The sequence below is a fragment of the Amborella trichopoda genome, chromosome 1, assembly GCF_054954075.1.
Source record: "Amborella trichopoda isolate Santa Cruz 75 chromosome 1, AtrichopodaSantaCruz75HAP2 v2.0, whole genome shotgun sequence".
NCBI classification, from domain to species: domain Eukaryota; kingdom Viridiplantae; phylum Streptophyta; class Magnoliopsida; order Amborellales; family Amborellaceae; genus Amborella; species Amborella trichopoda.
The window spans coordinates 13,615,094-13,631,110 of NC_142336.1; the positions used below are offsets into that span (position 1 = coordinate 13,615,094).

The 16,017-nt window shown below is 36.3% G+C and overlaps 1 protein-coding gene across 3 annotated transcripts; it reads left to right on the top strand.

Annotated features, from left to right (window-relative positions):
- The first annotated feature begins 253 nt into the window (after positions 1-253).
- LOC18444550 (BTB/POZ domain-containing protein POB1) lies at positions 254-14,493 on the top strand. 3 transcript variants are annotated; one of them, XM_020673812.2, is made up of 4 exons: positions 254-835; positions 3,386-9,342; positions 11,320-11,594; positions 13,540-14,493. In XM_020673812.2, the coding sequence occupies exons 3-4, from the start codon at positions 11,350-11,352 to the stop codon at positions 14,096-14,098; spliced, it is 804 nt and encodes a 267-aa protein (XP_020529471.2). In that variant the 5' UTR covers positions 254-835; positions 3,386-9,342; positions 11,320-11,349; the 3' UTR covers positions 14,099-14,493. The 3 variants fall into 3 exon arrangements, with proteins under 3 accessions (XP_020529471.2, XP_088708811.1, XP_088708805.1); XM_088852685.1 differs by having other exon boundaries at positions 254-527; positions 619-835; positions 3,386-11,594; XM_088852679.1 differs by having other exon boundaries at positions 3,386-11,594.
- Positions 14,494-16,017: the final 1,524 nt, after the last annotated feature.

Genomic DNA, 16,017 nt, shown 5'->3' on the forward strand with positions numbered 1-16,017 from the left:
TCATACATCTCGATGTCGAGATGATCAAAGGGTTTTTCAACATTAAAACTACCTTTTTCGATGGAATATTGAGGTGCATCCATAGTTCTACGTTATAAGGTTGCATCCTAATATAAATCTTTTTTTAAAAATTAAGTACAAAAATCCATTTAAGAAATAGATTTATTAATAGACCCGCGTTTCTACATATGCGTGCCTAGCCCAATGAGAACCCGGTCCATATAAGAATATACTATTTGGACCGACAATATGTTGAGCGTAAAACCTTTTAACGTGGACAATATGTTGAGGGTAAAACGTTTTAACCTGCCAAAATATGTTTTTAAACGCAGGATTCAAACTGCGCCAAAGGAGTTGGAAGGGAAGTTTCTCTCCTCAATTCATCATCCAATCCAATGCGGAATTGGAAGGGAGGTTTCTCTCCTCAATTCATGATCCAATCCAATCCAATATTTATTGGAATGCTTCATCCAATACTTATCAGATTGCCAGAAAGACGATTGGAATGGGTTTATCGACAATAGAAAGTTAGAAATATATAGGATCATAGATATTGATTGAGGAATAATTTTATAGGCCGCTGAAATCTCATTATCTCTTTCTTTCTCTTTGTTTTAGAGTAGAACAGCTAGCCATGGCGGAGTCCGTGGTTCCTGGTGATGCTCAAGGGTTTGATTTTTCGTTTGCTTTCAACAATGTGAGTTTCTCGGATCGGATTTTGACTGTCGAAATCATGGCGGAGCCCTGGACAGAAGAATCGGGGCCAAGGACGGAAGTAACGGGGAAGATAAATAGTTCTGTGCAGAGATACAATAGATTTACCATGATTATAGAGGTGTGATTCTTTCTCCTTCAGTGCTCCATCTTACGTGCTCTAACTTTTCTGTCTTTTGATCTGATATACTCTTATGATCTTTGGGTTTTGTTGGGTCAACTTCTTCGTTTGTTGTTACTTTTCTCCTTGAATTTTGGTGCCTTCCTGTTTTGGTCATGGACTTCTTAATTTTGGTTTTGGTGGTTTTGGTTGAGAGAGAGAGAGGTTTTGTTTCTAAATTCCCAACACAGGTCCAAAAACAGGGCCTTGGATCCGGCCCTGGTCTGTGGCGAGAGCTGACACAGTGGAGCAGTGACAGGGTTCAAAAGGCTCTAATTTTTTTTAAAAAATGTCTTAAGATATAAAATTAGAGAAATTGTCTAAAATTTGTAAAAGTGAAACAAAACAAACTGAGAAATAAAAAGTCCCAAAAAAAGTAAAAAAAAATACAAAATATGGATTTAGGAAAAATTGGTTTACAGTCGAATACATATTAGAAAATTCCTAAAGAAGGAAAATATAAAGATAGGCAATATGACAAGAAAATCTCACAAATCATTGTAAAAAAAATTCAAATTACATAAATAATTTTTATACATTGATTCTAATGTGCATATATTTTTAATGATTTGTTTTTTAATTTCTTTTTAAGGGGACTGAGTTGTTGAATTTGTTTTTAAGGGGGCCGAGTTGCACGTGAGAACTTTGCTCAAGTCTGAGGGATTTGGCCAAGTTTTGAATCAGTACTTTTATCTATGTTTTTGTAGCAAGTTTCGACATAATACCCCTGTTACCCATGTCGAACCCTTTGGAAATTGGCATACTTGTTAGACTTCCTTGTCAAAATTTTATTATCAAATTAGTTACTCTCGCTCAAAATCCCACTTTCTTCTTCTTTAAATGATGTACGGATATGCATGTGCTTGAAAAGGCTGATGCTGGAGTTGGCGTTTCCGATGCTTGTATATGTGCCATCTATTGAATGACATATCTATGTCTTTGTAACATAAGTTGTCTTTGTGACATAAGTTGGAGGCAATCAATGTTCACATAAACTCAAAGATCTTGGGAGCTCTGTAAGTAACATTGAGTGGAAAGAAGCCGAATGTGGGGAGATGAATGTGTAAGGTTAAGCCATGTAACTCTTACGGTTTGACTCCTAAGGATCAGTAAGATGAACGTGGGGAGCTTTTGAATTCTCTCTCTGGTACTTTTAAGTTGTTTCAAACTTGCAAATTAACAAGAGAAACTTGATTTGTGGGATGTGGGCTTCAAACGAGTAATAGATTTTGGCTGGGTGTGGAATGGATAGTCGTTCTAGTCAATATCTCAGGTTACCTTTGTGCTCGGATATGCCTCCTAAACCTGCTCAGGATAAGGTAACTGACTTTTTTTTTTTTGTGGGTAATTCAGTGGGGAAGACAGACCCCTTACCCATTTTTTCAAATAGTTTAGGAGTTAGTTTTTTTAATATGTTAGTGGGGTCGTGTCGGTGGGAATGGAACCACAACTTGTTGACTAAGGTGTGGGGTGCTACCACAATGACCTTGTCCCTTTCTCAGATAAAGTCGAGAGGAAGCTAGATTCCTAAAATATCCAACTTTCTATTCTAGGTGGAAGGATAACCTTAATCAAGTGAACATTATCAAATCTACCCGTACATATGATGTTCATATTCCCTATTTCATTATTTATTGTTAACTATATGGAGAAGCTTGTGAGGGACTTCCTCTATAATTGGTTCCTTGAACCAAAGAAAGTCACATTTGGAGTGTGTTGGAAAAAAAATTTAAACAAAAAACTAAAAGGTGCTTGGAATTCGACGGCCGAAAGAAACAAACCATGGTCATGGAGATTCAGAGGCCAGCATCTTTGGATGAATGTGGTGGCATGGAAGCATGGCGTAAATAACATATATACTAGTCTTGAAGGACAGCTAATTGAGAAATCCTTTTGCCATTCACCTATTTCCATGCATGCAAGAATGCTAGAAGGAAAGGGGAGCAATAAAATTTTTAAAGGACTTTATAGTTATTGGAAGTAGGAGTAGGATCTGGTGTGGGAGCAAGAACATGAGTAAAGGATATCTGTAAAATTTGATATAATTATAGATTATTTATAAATGTATTAAGTTATAGATTTAGATGCATAATGAGTATATAGCGAATCGTTTTAATTGGCACGTATATGGAAATATATTGTGTATATACTGATCGTACTTACATGTAATGTACAGAATAAATTTCGAAACTTGTTCTTTTATTTGATTCTTATTAGAGACAAATGTGCAACAATGTTCTAAGGATATTCCTTGATCTTCCTAGTGGATATTGTTTCTTCATTAACTTAATAATTTTGTTTAATTTCTTGATTACATGAAGCTCTGCAATTTGTTCACTCGTCATATTGTGATGAGAGTTTTTTTAGTGGACTAGTTTTCAGTTTGTTGCTTGGAGGACCATTGATTTGATCTTTTTTTTTCAAATTACGATTTGTGGTCAACCTATAAAATCATTTCTTCGACCTAGGATTTTAACTTTTCAATAACACTAGATGTTGTCTTTATTGCAGGTTTTCTGGGGCATTTTGGACAAACTACGAAACTATTCTCAGCAGCAAGTTTTGCCTGCGAGGCCTTTTTTTTCACTTTGGATCAATCTGATTTTTTTTTTTTAAAGAAACTCTTTCTAGGTTTGGATTTTTTAGTATATTTTAGTAAATCTGTTCCAACTAGCTGGGCTTGTCCCCGATGAGACTCAGAAGGAGATTTCACAGGCTACGGTTCACCACCTTGAATGACCATTTGTTCGTGGTGGTAACTACTGTTGTATTGAAGTTTGGAGCTTAGCTTCCTCCACATAGGGACCAAAATTGATTTATGAAGCACATATCCTGATTAGAGGTGTTAATTTTGGGGACTCCATGGAGGTGAACAACTTCCTTGAGGAACAGATCAACTGCATGTGTTGCGTCGATATTATTCCTACATTGGATGAAGTGTGCCATCTTCAAAAACCGATCCACCATGGTAAGGATGGAGCCCATTCTCTAGCAGTGTGAGGGAGTATAACCACAAAATCCACGCTAATGTTTGTTCAAGGGGTGAAAGTGATGGGTAGAGGGGTGTTTATACCTCTGTTAGGACTGGCCTGTAGTTAATTGGCAAGTTTGACACCTCTTCTCCACAAACCGGTTGACATCTCATTTGAGCCTAAGCCATGAACACTCTCTTCTGCAGTTGCAATTATCTTATCTCATTTAAAGTGGCTACTGAGTCCATGCATTTCATTGATGATATTAACGCAAAGCGACCCCTCCGGGATACATAGTTTCCCTTTGAAAAGGAAGCCATCTTGTTGAACGAAGTCAGAGCCTAAAAAATGAAGTCAGATATAGGAACCTTGCCTCCCAATGAGTATCAAGCTATGTAGCATCAAGGAGCAGTTCTTCATATTGACAAATAATTTCTTCTTTCACAAAACCTCAAACACTTGCCTTAAATGGCCTAAGTGCTCGTCGTCAATTGTTCTATAAGCAAGGATGTTGTCCAAATACACTACTAGTCTACTACAAACTTCTTAATAAAGGGCTCAAATACTTTGTTCATTACCCTTATGAAGGTGCTTAGGGCATTGGATAGTCCAAATGCCATGACGAGCTGCTTTGTAACACTTACTGAGCCTTGAGAATATCATGTCATTTTCCCCCTAACTATGTTCAGGTTGTGCATCCCCTTTTAAGGGTTGCAAGGTAATTTTAACACCATTCTTCCAAATTGTATGTGTGTTTTGTCTATTGTGGCTTGCGGCAGATTGATCATACTGCCATGGGCAATGCAACAAAATGTGGCATACATTCATAGGAAGTATGTCATGCGAACCAAACTCCTCATAAGACTTCCCAAGAGTTAAATTGACCAAACAATGATGGCTAACAAGGGTTTTGTTACCTCCCTTACGAGATCTTGTAGGGCTAAGGCTATTGTTTGCACTTCAACTTGAGTTTATCTACCGTAACTTAAAATATCATGTTGCGGAACTCCCACTATCGATGATATGGCCCTAATGTTTCGTCGAGCGGTGCATCTGGTGCGAAAGATATTTGTTCGCAAGCATGGCTCTTCACTACCTTTGAGTTGGAAAGTAGTTGCCTAATTGCAAGCAACTCCCCATCCAGATACAATCCTTCTGGTTCATCATCATGCCTCTCATCAAAGATGGGTTCCATTTCAATATCCTCCTCATAATCTTCATCTCCTCACGAGGATGTGTAGCGGCCTGCTTCTTGGGTGCTTGAAAGAGCGGTGCCCTTGGTCGCCACATTTAAAATAGTTAATGCACTGATCTCGAGCTTGGGCAAGCTTGTTAATGGCCAGGTTCTTGCTTATTTTCACCCCGTCCCTGGTCTGAAAACTAGGTCAGTTGGCTCCCGCTGCCTTAGATTAATATTATATCCTTTCGTGGCCATGGACCCTCGGGCAGAGAAGAAAACAACAATACTTCTCTTCAACTTCTTCTCATCCTCTAAGGCAAATCGATACGCCTTATCAACATTGATCGCCCAGTGTTGGGTCAGCTTGTCTTGAATCTAGATTTTCAAGCCACTGAAGTAGTGGACTATGCGTTGGTCATTAGTTTCGTTAGCTTTTATTCGGTTCATCAGCAAGCAATCCGTATATTCTAACGCACTCTTCTCCTTCTGACGCAAGTGATGGAACTTCCAGTATAGATCTTGTGCGAAAATGATTGAGACAAACTTTTTCTTCATACGTAATTTAACCTTCCTCCAGGTCTACATCTTCTCCTTGCCTCTCCACAATGAGTTGCCTGCAAATTGCTGCCACCAAACGAGGGCATGTCCCTTAGCTAGGTGGATACAAAATGCACCTCAGGCTTGGATAGCTCCTTCCACATGGAAAATGTCTCAACACTAGCAAGCCGATCTAAGAAGTCGTTTGGTTGTAGCCAACTAGAGAACTCAGGCACATCTACCTGGATGCCTTTATCTGCTCATTCCAAGGCGCACGCTTGTCACTCCTCAAGGTGCAGGTCAGGGTCGAGCTTCATCTTCCCATGGTTATAGAAAGGGTTCTCTTCTCTAGGCTCTGATTCGTCACTCTTATGGACAATAGAACCCTGCTTGAAACATGTTGGCACACCTCCTATGCTTGTTCCTCAAATCGCATCAACAGGTCATCGAATCTCCCTCGTAGGCCTAAAAGCCACCACCATGGTCGTGGCCTCCACAAGGTCCGCTAGGGGTAATTGTACATAGTTACCGCATCCAAGGCGCTTTGGGAGTCAACCTACTCTAACTCTAGTTAATGGAGGATTGATCAAGCCATGGGAGCTTACAAGCCAAGCTCTGTAGCCACACCTTTGGATAGACCTAGAGACCCTAAGTATAGAACTTAAGAACGAACCTCACCCGTTAATCACAACCTATTTTAATCCTTAACCCTCCCTAAAGCACAATCTGGGCCATATATTTCTAACTTTAAATTACAACTATAAATAAAAAGGAAGAAAGCAAGAAAAGACAATCTAGTCCAAACTACTCAAAATGATGAAATTACCCCTAATTTCATGGGGATTTTTTCGGGCCTCTAGAGGCCTTTTGACAAAGTGATTTCGCAACTAGTGCAGATGGATGTGAATATTGTGGAGCTTCGAATGAATTTTCCGCATGTTACAAATACGGCTTTTTCTAAGCTATGAGCGAAAATTATGCACTGTTGAAGGCACAGTGCTCAGAAAACCTCCTATATTAGTGTGACGATACAAAAAAACCAAGGATTTCAATTTGGGTTAACTATACGAGAAAAGTAAAAAAAGATGAAGGATCTCAAATGGGGTTAAATACATTTTGGATTTGATGCAACATAAATTGATTTCTTTATTTTATGATGCAACACGTTTATCCCTAAACATGAAGAAACTTTTATAAAATGTCTCCCATATATTCTTTTGCTTCTTGTTTTAAATCTTGGAAAAAGAATGTTCACATAATTTATTAGTGGAGTTTGGTACACTAATTATGACTCAGAGATTTCAAGCTTTAAGATATTTAGCTTCTAACACCTCAAGTAACGAGCTCCTTTGAAATCTCTATTTTTAGAATTTTAGTAAAATCTCAGAATTTTGAAAAGTTTTTGGGAAATCCTTGAAATTTGTATTTCTGAAATTTGTATTTCTTAACTTTGAGCATGTTTTTATTAACCAAATCGAGATTTGTTTAATATCAGCAAGAAGATGATTTTAGAACTCTAGAGCTCCTGATCATGTTCATGGAGTTTTCATGTCGCATTCATGTTTATACATGTTTTGTAATAGCATTAAGGCTTAAATATACATGCATAAAAAGAAAGGAAAAATTAAAAAGACTCCTTATAAGAAAAAGAAATTTCTTTCATTTATATTCGCAAAGCTTAATATTAGGAAAGCTTGATATATAACGTGGAAATATAATACAAGAGAATATGAGATGAAACCGAAATTTGAAGAAATCAAGTTGTCTTCTCTTGCTTCTGCCTCTGTGATCAACCTTGGCCGAATATGTCTTGTTGTGGTGTTGCATGCATGAACTATGATGAATTGTCTCATTTTGTTGCAAATATTGGGTCCATATTAATCTCTGCACACTCTATTCAGTTATTGGTTCTAAAGATTTTGACATTGGCAATGAACTGAGTAATTATCATTTTATGAAAAACCTTAAATATTTCAAACACTTCTGCTATCATATTCATGCAATTGAGCCAAGTAGTACGAGAACATTCATCATTGAAGGAAAGATATTGTGCACTAGTTATAGATTTTTTATGTGCGATCTCTACACATTAAAGATTACTAGAAAGAATAAATTTGAACAAAGCACCATATTATTAATGAAGGGAAAATGACAATGTTTTGAAAGTTTATAGGATTGAGTTCACATTACACATAAGGAAATAATATTGTCTGAAAAAGAAAGGCAGGAAATTCCTAAGGACTTGAGGGATTCCCTAAATGAGCATTGAAAAAAGAATGATTTTCTCTTTTAGAGCTTGTGCTCCCACTAGCAGCTTCCCATGTCACAGACGTTGTGCATACCACAGGCCTTGGTTTCTTGTGATTTTGAGTTATCCTTCAATTCTGATTTCATTCTAATGGAGAAGACAAAAAAGGATATATCAGTCTGCAAATCAAACCTAATTATACTTATGTTATAAGATTCAGTGAACTCACCTCCCGAAGTTGACAGTCACATGCCAACACATATTGAAAAGTGACTCTCTTTGTCTGTCTCTACACACACACACACACACATACATATTTGTACATACACTCCCCCCATCCCCTAGAGGGGCCTCAGAGACCTAGTCCGACATGGATTGAGTTTGGGCCCCTTCAAGTAGCTCGTCAAGCTGGGCCTAGCCTGGTCTGAATTTAAGGCCCATGAGTTTATGGGTTGGGCCTGAGCTTTAATATTAGGACACAACATTGCCTTGTTATATGTAAGTTACATATACATGTTGTAATATACATAACGGAATTATGTAATTTACATATAATGCAAAATTACATAATGCAATTTCCATACATTGTGTAGTTTATGTGGTAGTTTATGTAAATCATATAAGCTAATGGGATGGGCCTGGCTCTTGATGGTGAAGTTCCTCTTGTTTCCTTTGAGGCACCACTTTGGGCCATGTTATCCTTTGAGGGATACCTGCTTGCTTTTCCCCTTGATTCTAGATATGTGGCTTGCAATTTTTATGAAAGTGGGTCTTAGAAAGTCTATAAGATTTTAGTAGCTCAAGGTCTTGATTTGGCAAATGGCTTAGGAGGGGGGTGTAATGGGATAGTTACAGTCATCCCTATCTCCACATACTAAGATTGAAAGCTATGATATAGAGGGGTACGATATGAGCTTTCCTACGAGGAGGCTGACCAAGGATTCAACCCCCCCCCCCCCTTCCCCCTGGTTCATCTATTCAAAGCCTCTTCCTTCCCCACACAACCTCTTCCCCTCCCCCTGGTTCATCTATTCAAAGCCTCTTCCTTCCCCACACAACCTCTTCCTCTTAGCTCTTGGAGAGAGGGATCTCCATCTCTATTGCCCCTCTGGCCTTTTAGCCATCGGATGGGGAATCTCCTTCCCCTGGCCTGCAATCGCATGATAAGTAAATAGTTTTTTGTTATTCTTTATAGTTCTATTTATTTGTTTTGAATAATCTTTCATCCCATTAGTATTTTATATATTAAGTTAACTTATTGTCTTACATCATAGGAGATTGAGGTAGCAAAAGATAATGTTCCGCATTGGAACAAGGATTGTTTCACAGTTCTAAGGGATAAGAAGTTATACATCAACTCCGCAATTTTAACTGGGAAAAGCCCTTACTTTTACCAGCTAGGATAGAATGTTATATTATTATTATTCCCTAGTAATGAAATCTCTAATTTGACACTTGTTTTAGCAGCTTTTCTCAAATGGCATGCATGAATCAGAGCAGAGAGATGTGAAACTACGGATCAGTGCTTTAGGTAAGTTCTATCAAATACGAGAAGGTATTAAGGAAATAACAAAATCATGCTTGCCCATGTGAAGTGCTGTGCCAAAGACATTTATTACTATCATATAAAAACACAATATTTTTGTATTCTAAATCAGAAATTTTCTTTTCTAATCTCATTTTTCTATTTATCTTGTGATGATCACACATCCAACTATTGCTCCTGTACTCAACATTTATTCTGGATTATCGAAATGATGTTTTGGGTTTGTATTGGAATTTTGAAGTTTATAAATCTTGAAAGTTTATGCATTTATTTTACTTATCTTTTTTAATAGAAACTAGAAGTGATTCATATTTTCAAGTTGATTAGCCAGGGGGGGTATGGATGGATTGGCAATGTTTTGGATAAATTACAATAACCAAAAAATAATAATAATAAAATAAATTAGTTGTGTTTGGGTTAGTTTGGGCATGAGCTATTTCCATTGTGTCCTGGATGATTTGCTTAGATCTGTGATGTAATTTATGCTATTCAAGTGTTCTTGACAAATTAATGCAATAAAAAGGCGACATAGCATGCAAAATGAAAGAAAAAATTTTGGAGTTAGAGATGAAAATGACTCTAAATGGATTAAACCCAATGTTATAAAGAGCTGAGAAGACTAGTTAGTCTACCTGGTTGGACTGGGAATTGGGCTTACATCTGGTCCACTCTGATTTTAAGCTAGAAAACTGTTTGAATCTGTCAAAATTGAATAGACATGTTCGTTCGACTGGTTGGAGTGGTTGAACTTGCTTGTAGGATTGGTTGAACTGGATATGTTTCTTCCTTTTTAAATAATTCTTTATGTTTTCTTCAAACTTTTCAGATTGATTTGATTGTTGCTCAAACTGATTTTGACTGGACCAGGCCACTCACTGGTTAGATGTCAAACTTGATCGCATCTATTAAGCCCAGAAACTGAGTAACTTTCTTGTCCACATGCTAAGGCTTATATAAAGTCTAATACCTAAGCTAAAAGCTTCGAGAGACCAATCATGTCCTCATGGCTTAGGAACCAAAATGATCATTAAATTAAAAATCCTCAAAAGCGCTTCTAAAATTAAAAATCCTATGGGAACCCATAAGTTACGTGAAAACCCCCAAATGCCCATAATAGAATCTTTATCCTAGGAATATCTAAAAATTTAGTTTATAATAGGATATTTCCTAATAAACTTTTATAAAAACTATCCATGAATTATTGATGAAGCTAAAGAATAGAAATTCTCATAATGATAACTGCATCACTCACCCCCTAGTTGGGGAGAACTCTTCCTCAATTTTGATTTGTGCAATCCATAGAGCAGATTTTCACCAGATTTTACAATTCATGCAAGTAGATCATGTACTGCATACAACAGTAGAATAATTTTAAGAACATAATAAGTTTATGCAAGAGGAGAAGATAAAAAACTAAAAGTGAAAACTCCCAATGGAACCCTTAAAGGTCCCATCAGACACTAATTTTGTATTTCTAAATTGAAACACTCCCAAGAGAAGCCTAAAAGGTCGCATCAGACACTCGTTTCATTTTTCGAATTTTTTTTGTTTTCAAGATTCTTTGTTGGTTTGCTTGTCTACGTACAAAGCTTTTATGAAATGCCAATACTTTTTCGAGTGGCTTCTCGAGACCAACTTTATTCAGATCGATTATGAAACCGAAAAGCCTAAAAACCCCCAAAAGCCTTCTAAAAACAAAATTACTGTGGAAAGTCAAACAATAACTTAATGCACTCAAAGAAGTTCTACAACTAGAATCTCTATCCTAGGAATATATTGAACTCAGTAAAACATAATTTTATAATCTCATAATCACTTTGTAGAGTACTCCTAATTTCTCTACAAAACTAAATGACCAAAATATTGGTTGGATCACCATTAGTGTGTTTATGTATTATTGGAAATCCTTAAGACAATATATGTGCTTACTGTTAAACCTGATATATCTTCTATGAGGACCAGAGATGGAGGCTTTTTGAGCTATTGAACTTTATGTATTCTGGCCTGCTATCGTCAACTACTGCTCCAGCATTATTGCGGGATTTGTTAGTGGTTGCGGACAAATTTGATGTTGCTTCTTGCGTGTGTCATTGTACCGTGCTGCTGGGTAATCTCCACATGACACAAGAATGCGCTTTACTATATCTTGAGCATCCTGATAGAATGATAGATGCAATGCAACCTTTGGCCGTTGCTGCTAAGCAATTTCTTGCTAAAAAATATCAGGATTTGTTCGAGTAAGCTTTTTCTCTTTTTGAAATAATTTCATGCTTAATTTGTCATGGTGTTAGTTTCATTATTCATTTAACATGTCTAATCTTGTTCGGAATACACACACATACATGTATTGCAGGATTGGGCATGCTTGTACCGCACTGTAATACGCCCAAACTCTGGAACTTATTGTGGGAATGATCTCACTTGTTTGGAGAAGCTTGTAAGGAATAAACAGAAGAAAAAACGGAAAATAATAATAATAATGACAATGATAATGATTATGATAATAATAATTACAACAATAACAACAACAACAACACCACCAACAACAACAACAACACCACCACCAACAACAACCGCAACAACAACAACAACAACAACAACAACAACAACGAAAAAACGGAAAATAATAATAATAATGACAATGATAATGATAATGATAATAATAATTACAACAACAACAACAACAACACCACCAACAACAACAACAACAACACCACCAACAACAACAACAGCAACAACAACAACAACAACAACAACAACAACAACAACAACAACAACAACAACAACAATAACAATAATAATAATACTGCTAAAATTTGAAAAAAAGATCTAAAACTTAGAAATCTTATGTCATAAATTTGTTTTCCCCATTTTCTGGGAAAATCCACTATCTTTTTATAATAGTTTGGTAGAAATGAAGATATTAGTGTCTTTGGTATCATATTCTCATAGATATTATTATCCAACATCCTTACGTATCTCAAATTTTGGGCTTTTTACTGCATACCAATTCTGAATTTCTATGCAAGCACAACTAGCATGGGGATTAATTGATGGGACCCGAAATAATTTTATTTGTAGAATTTTATATATCAGTTTATGACTAGCAATTCCTTTTTTAGGATAATAATGAACAATTGACAATAAGTTACTAATTAATCACTCGAGATCATCAATTCCAGCTCATTTGGTTTATTCTTCTGCTTTTTTGCCAATTGTACAAAATAGATGGTAGAACAACTGATGCAGAAAATATATTGGTATTGGCGGAGGTAGCCCACGAGGTAACACTAGAGGAAGAAAGGAACAAAGCAAACTATAGTTTGAAGGAACACAACGGCTTCAAGGATAGGATTAGTGGTTACCTCCTTTTTTAACAAGATATATACAGAGTAATAAAGATGCATGGGGTCCTCCTTGAGCAGATTTGAAATATCAATGCCTCTTTGAGATGCTTAGTCCTGGAGCCAGGCTGCTCAGGTTCATAATTTGTTGTGTTTAAGTTGTATCAAAGGTTTTTCTGTATGTAGTAAAACAGAATTTTAACAATCCTTATTTTACTTGGTATTGGAATGGGGAATAATGTGCTTGCCATTATCAAGATCAATTTGATGAATAGGCCCTCTACAGAGGGGATCAGTTTCTAACTTTGTTTCCGTAATTTCAAGTATAAACTTAATACGAATTGCATAGATGAAACGAAAGATCATATGGTGCCATTGGAGTTCTGGATCAGAATCTATGGTGTTCCCTTCCATGAGTTTATGAACACTTTTCATGCTATAGGAGAAAATTGTAAGTTAATCATTTTGTAGACCATTTCTAAATTGTTTGGGAACACGGGGTCAAAATCCTAATTTGATTATGAAGATTAGGGTCCTTAGTGAAACAACATCATTTCTCTGCAATAATCACGAAGTACTTGAAACAATCTGGATTCTATAAGATGAATCGTCATTTACCTTGATTTATCCATGATAGAAATAGAAATGGACTTAATGTATAAAATATGAACATGTGTATATGTAAGTTGATCTGCTATTTGTATTCCATGATTATAAGATGAATTGTAAAATGAATCATATCTGGATTTACCCATTGATTGATTTTGAAACTGATGGAATGTTAATTTTTCTTTCTTCAATGTATGTAACCACAATGTTGTTATGTGTGTGGATGCAGGTTTCATGATGAGTTAATGGCCTTGCCTTTATCTAGTATCAAGGCAGTGCTCTCAAGCAACGAGTTGCACCTCGGGTTGGAGGATGTCGTATTTGATTTTGCCCTTGAGTGGGCACGAGCCAACTACCCCAACCTTGAGGAGCGGCATGAGATCTGGGGTTTACATCTTGCCCCTGTCATACGTTTTTCAGACATGTCGACCCACAAGCTCAAGGAGGTCTTCGAATGCGAAGAACTAGACCTCAGCATTGCGTTCAAAATAGTGGCAAAGGCCCTTTTAGTCAAGGCAGAGGAGCTCAAACTCAAGCAGTGTGTGACTCAGTGTGCAAAAAGGCACCTCCCAGTTAAGGTGATAGAGTTGGCTGCAAACCCTGCTAAGTGCCTGGTGTTCTTCGACCTTCGTCAAGAGGAGTGTGCTGCCCTCTTTCCAAAAGATTACATAGACTCACAGTTGTTCTACCTAAACGGCAATGCTTTCTACCTCAGTCTTGACCGCAACATAATTCAGGGAAGCTCCACCCATTGTTGTGGCCTTTACCATGGAATGCAGGAGGGGTGAGGGGTCAGAGACTGTCATCCAGTACACCTTTGCATCCAGATCAAATCCCAAAAAGAAAATTCAAAGCGGCTGGCACATTAGAAAAAACCTTTGTCAAGGGGAAACCACCATCGGGGTTTAAAAATTTGTTTGACACCCCGTGGACCTCATTCATTGCTGATGACAGCCCCCACTTCTTGAATGGTTTGCTCCACCTGCGTGCTGAGGTAACCATCAAGACACGATGATTTCACTTTTTGACAATTCTCTCCATAGATTGAATGGATCATACCACAATGACATGTTTCTCACTCCTTCCTTCAGGGAATGCAATACATTAGATCTTATGTTTTGTTTTTGCTTTTTTTGTCTCAATAACTTTCTTCAGGGAATGCAATACATTAGAGCTTATGTTCTTTTCTTCTTCTTCTTCTTTTTTTTTTTTTTTTTTTTTCTCTCTATAAATTATAAGGAGCATCACCCCTTGCAAGACGGTTCATACATGAGGCACCCAAATATTAACCTCCACAAGAGCAAGATGGAAACAGTTTATATAAGGATGCAACCTTATAATGTAGAACTGTGAATGCACCTCAAAAATATATCGGAAAAGGTAGTTTTAATTTTGAGAAACCCTTTGATCATTTTGACATCAAGATGTATGACCATGAAAAATAAAAAGATTTTAAATCTTAGAAATAGTACATTTTACAATATATTATCTACACCGTCCATTTTCAAGATTACATATGTTTATAGATCTACTTGATTTTAACCATTTTTTAAACTTAAAATTTTATAATTAAATATAAAAATAGATTTTGAGATAATCCAAAAAATATTTTACATCAAAATTATATGCCATGATAAAATTTGAAGCTGCACCTTACCTCTAAGGATGCCAACTGCACCCTTAAAAAATTCACTGATGCATCCGAATTACATCATGTGAATACTTGGTTTTAGAGATTTTGCAAATAAATATTGTAGTAACTTTTGATTTCTTCCAACACCCTGAGCCAATCAGCAAGGGAGAGAACTGTTATTGTGCCCCATCGAGTCACATAAAAGAGGGCATCACACGCTACTCTAACATCTGCTGTCACTCTTAAGATACACCTGTAACATATCAATTTTTCAATGTTGGGTTGTGGGCATCAAAGGATTTTTTATCCATATTTTTAGGAATTCATGATATAGGGCAAGGTCATCATGGATAAAAGACAAGATGTAAATTTTTTAAAGTTTAACTTGTTCTTTTTAAGGTTTTTATTTATTAATTTATTTATTTTATTATTATTATTATTTTTTAACATCGTCTATAAATTATTTTGATCAATACACTTTATGAAACGTCCATCTTTAATATGGATGTTAGCGAGTCAGTGAGCTCTTGCATCTGCTGTGGCTCATGTAAAACGTTTTTGTAAACCTCATGCTAGGGGACGCAATTATCTGATAGCTATTGATTTAAAGGAAAGGAAAAAAATCCCCCTGTTTGAATTTGACAAATCAAGCCGAAGTCCTACCTTAAATGAATATCGTAATAAAGAAAATTAAAAAAATTCAAATATAAATATATGGGTATTAATACTGCTATTGATGTGATCAATTCAATGGGCATTTTTTTTATATGGATCATATTTTGAATAGGGCTCATCCCTTTAGTAATTGAATGACCTTGGGTTGTAGTTATGAAAAAGTAAGAAGTCAACAAGATCTTACCCATCTTTATTTTGAGGGGGTAAGGTCATGTTAAGTTTTTACTCTTTGGGCAAGAACTTAACTCATTCTATAAAAGTTATGAGTTCATCCGGTAAACATTTGTAGAAATAACAAAATTGATTATTTATTTTTATGCAAATGATTATTATATGAATTTTAATTTTTTTCTATAAATCTTATTAAGATGTAATTTTGGGTGTATTTACTTAACACTA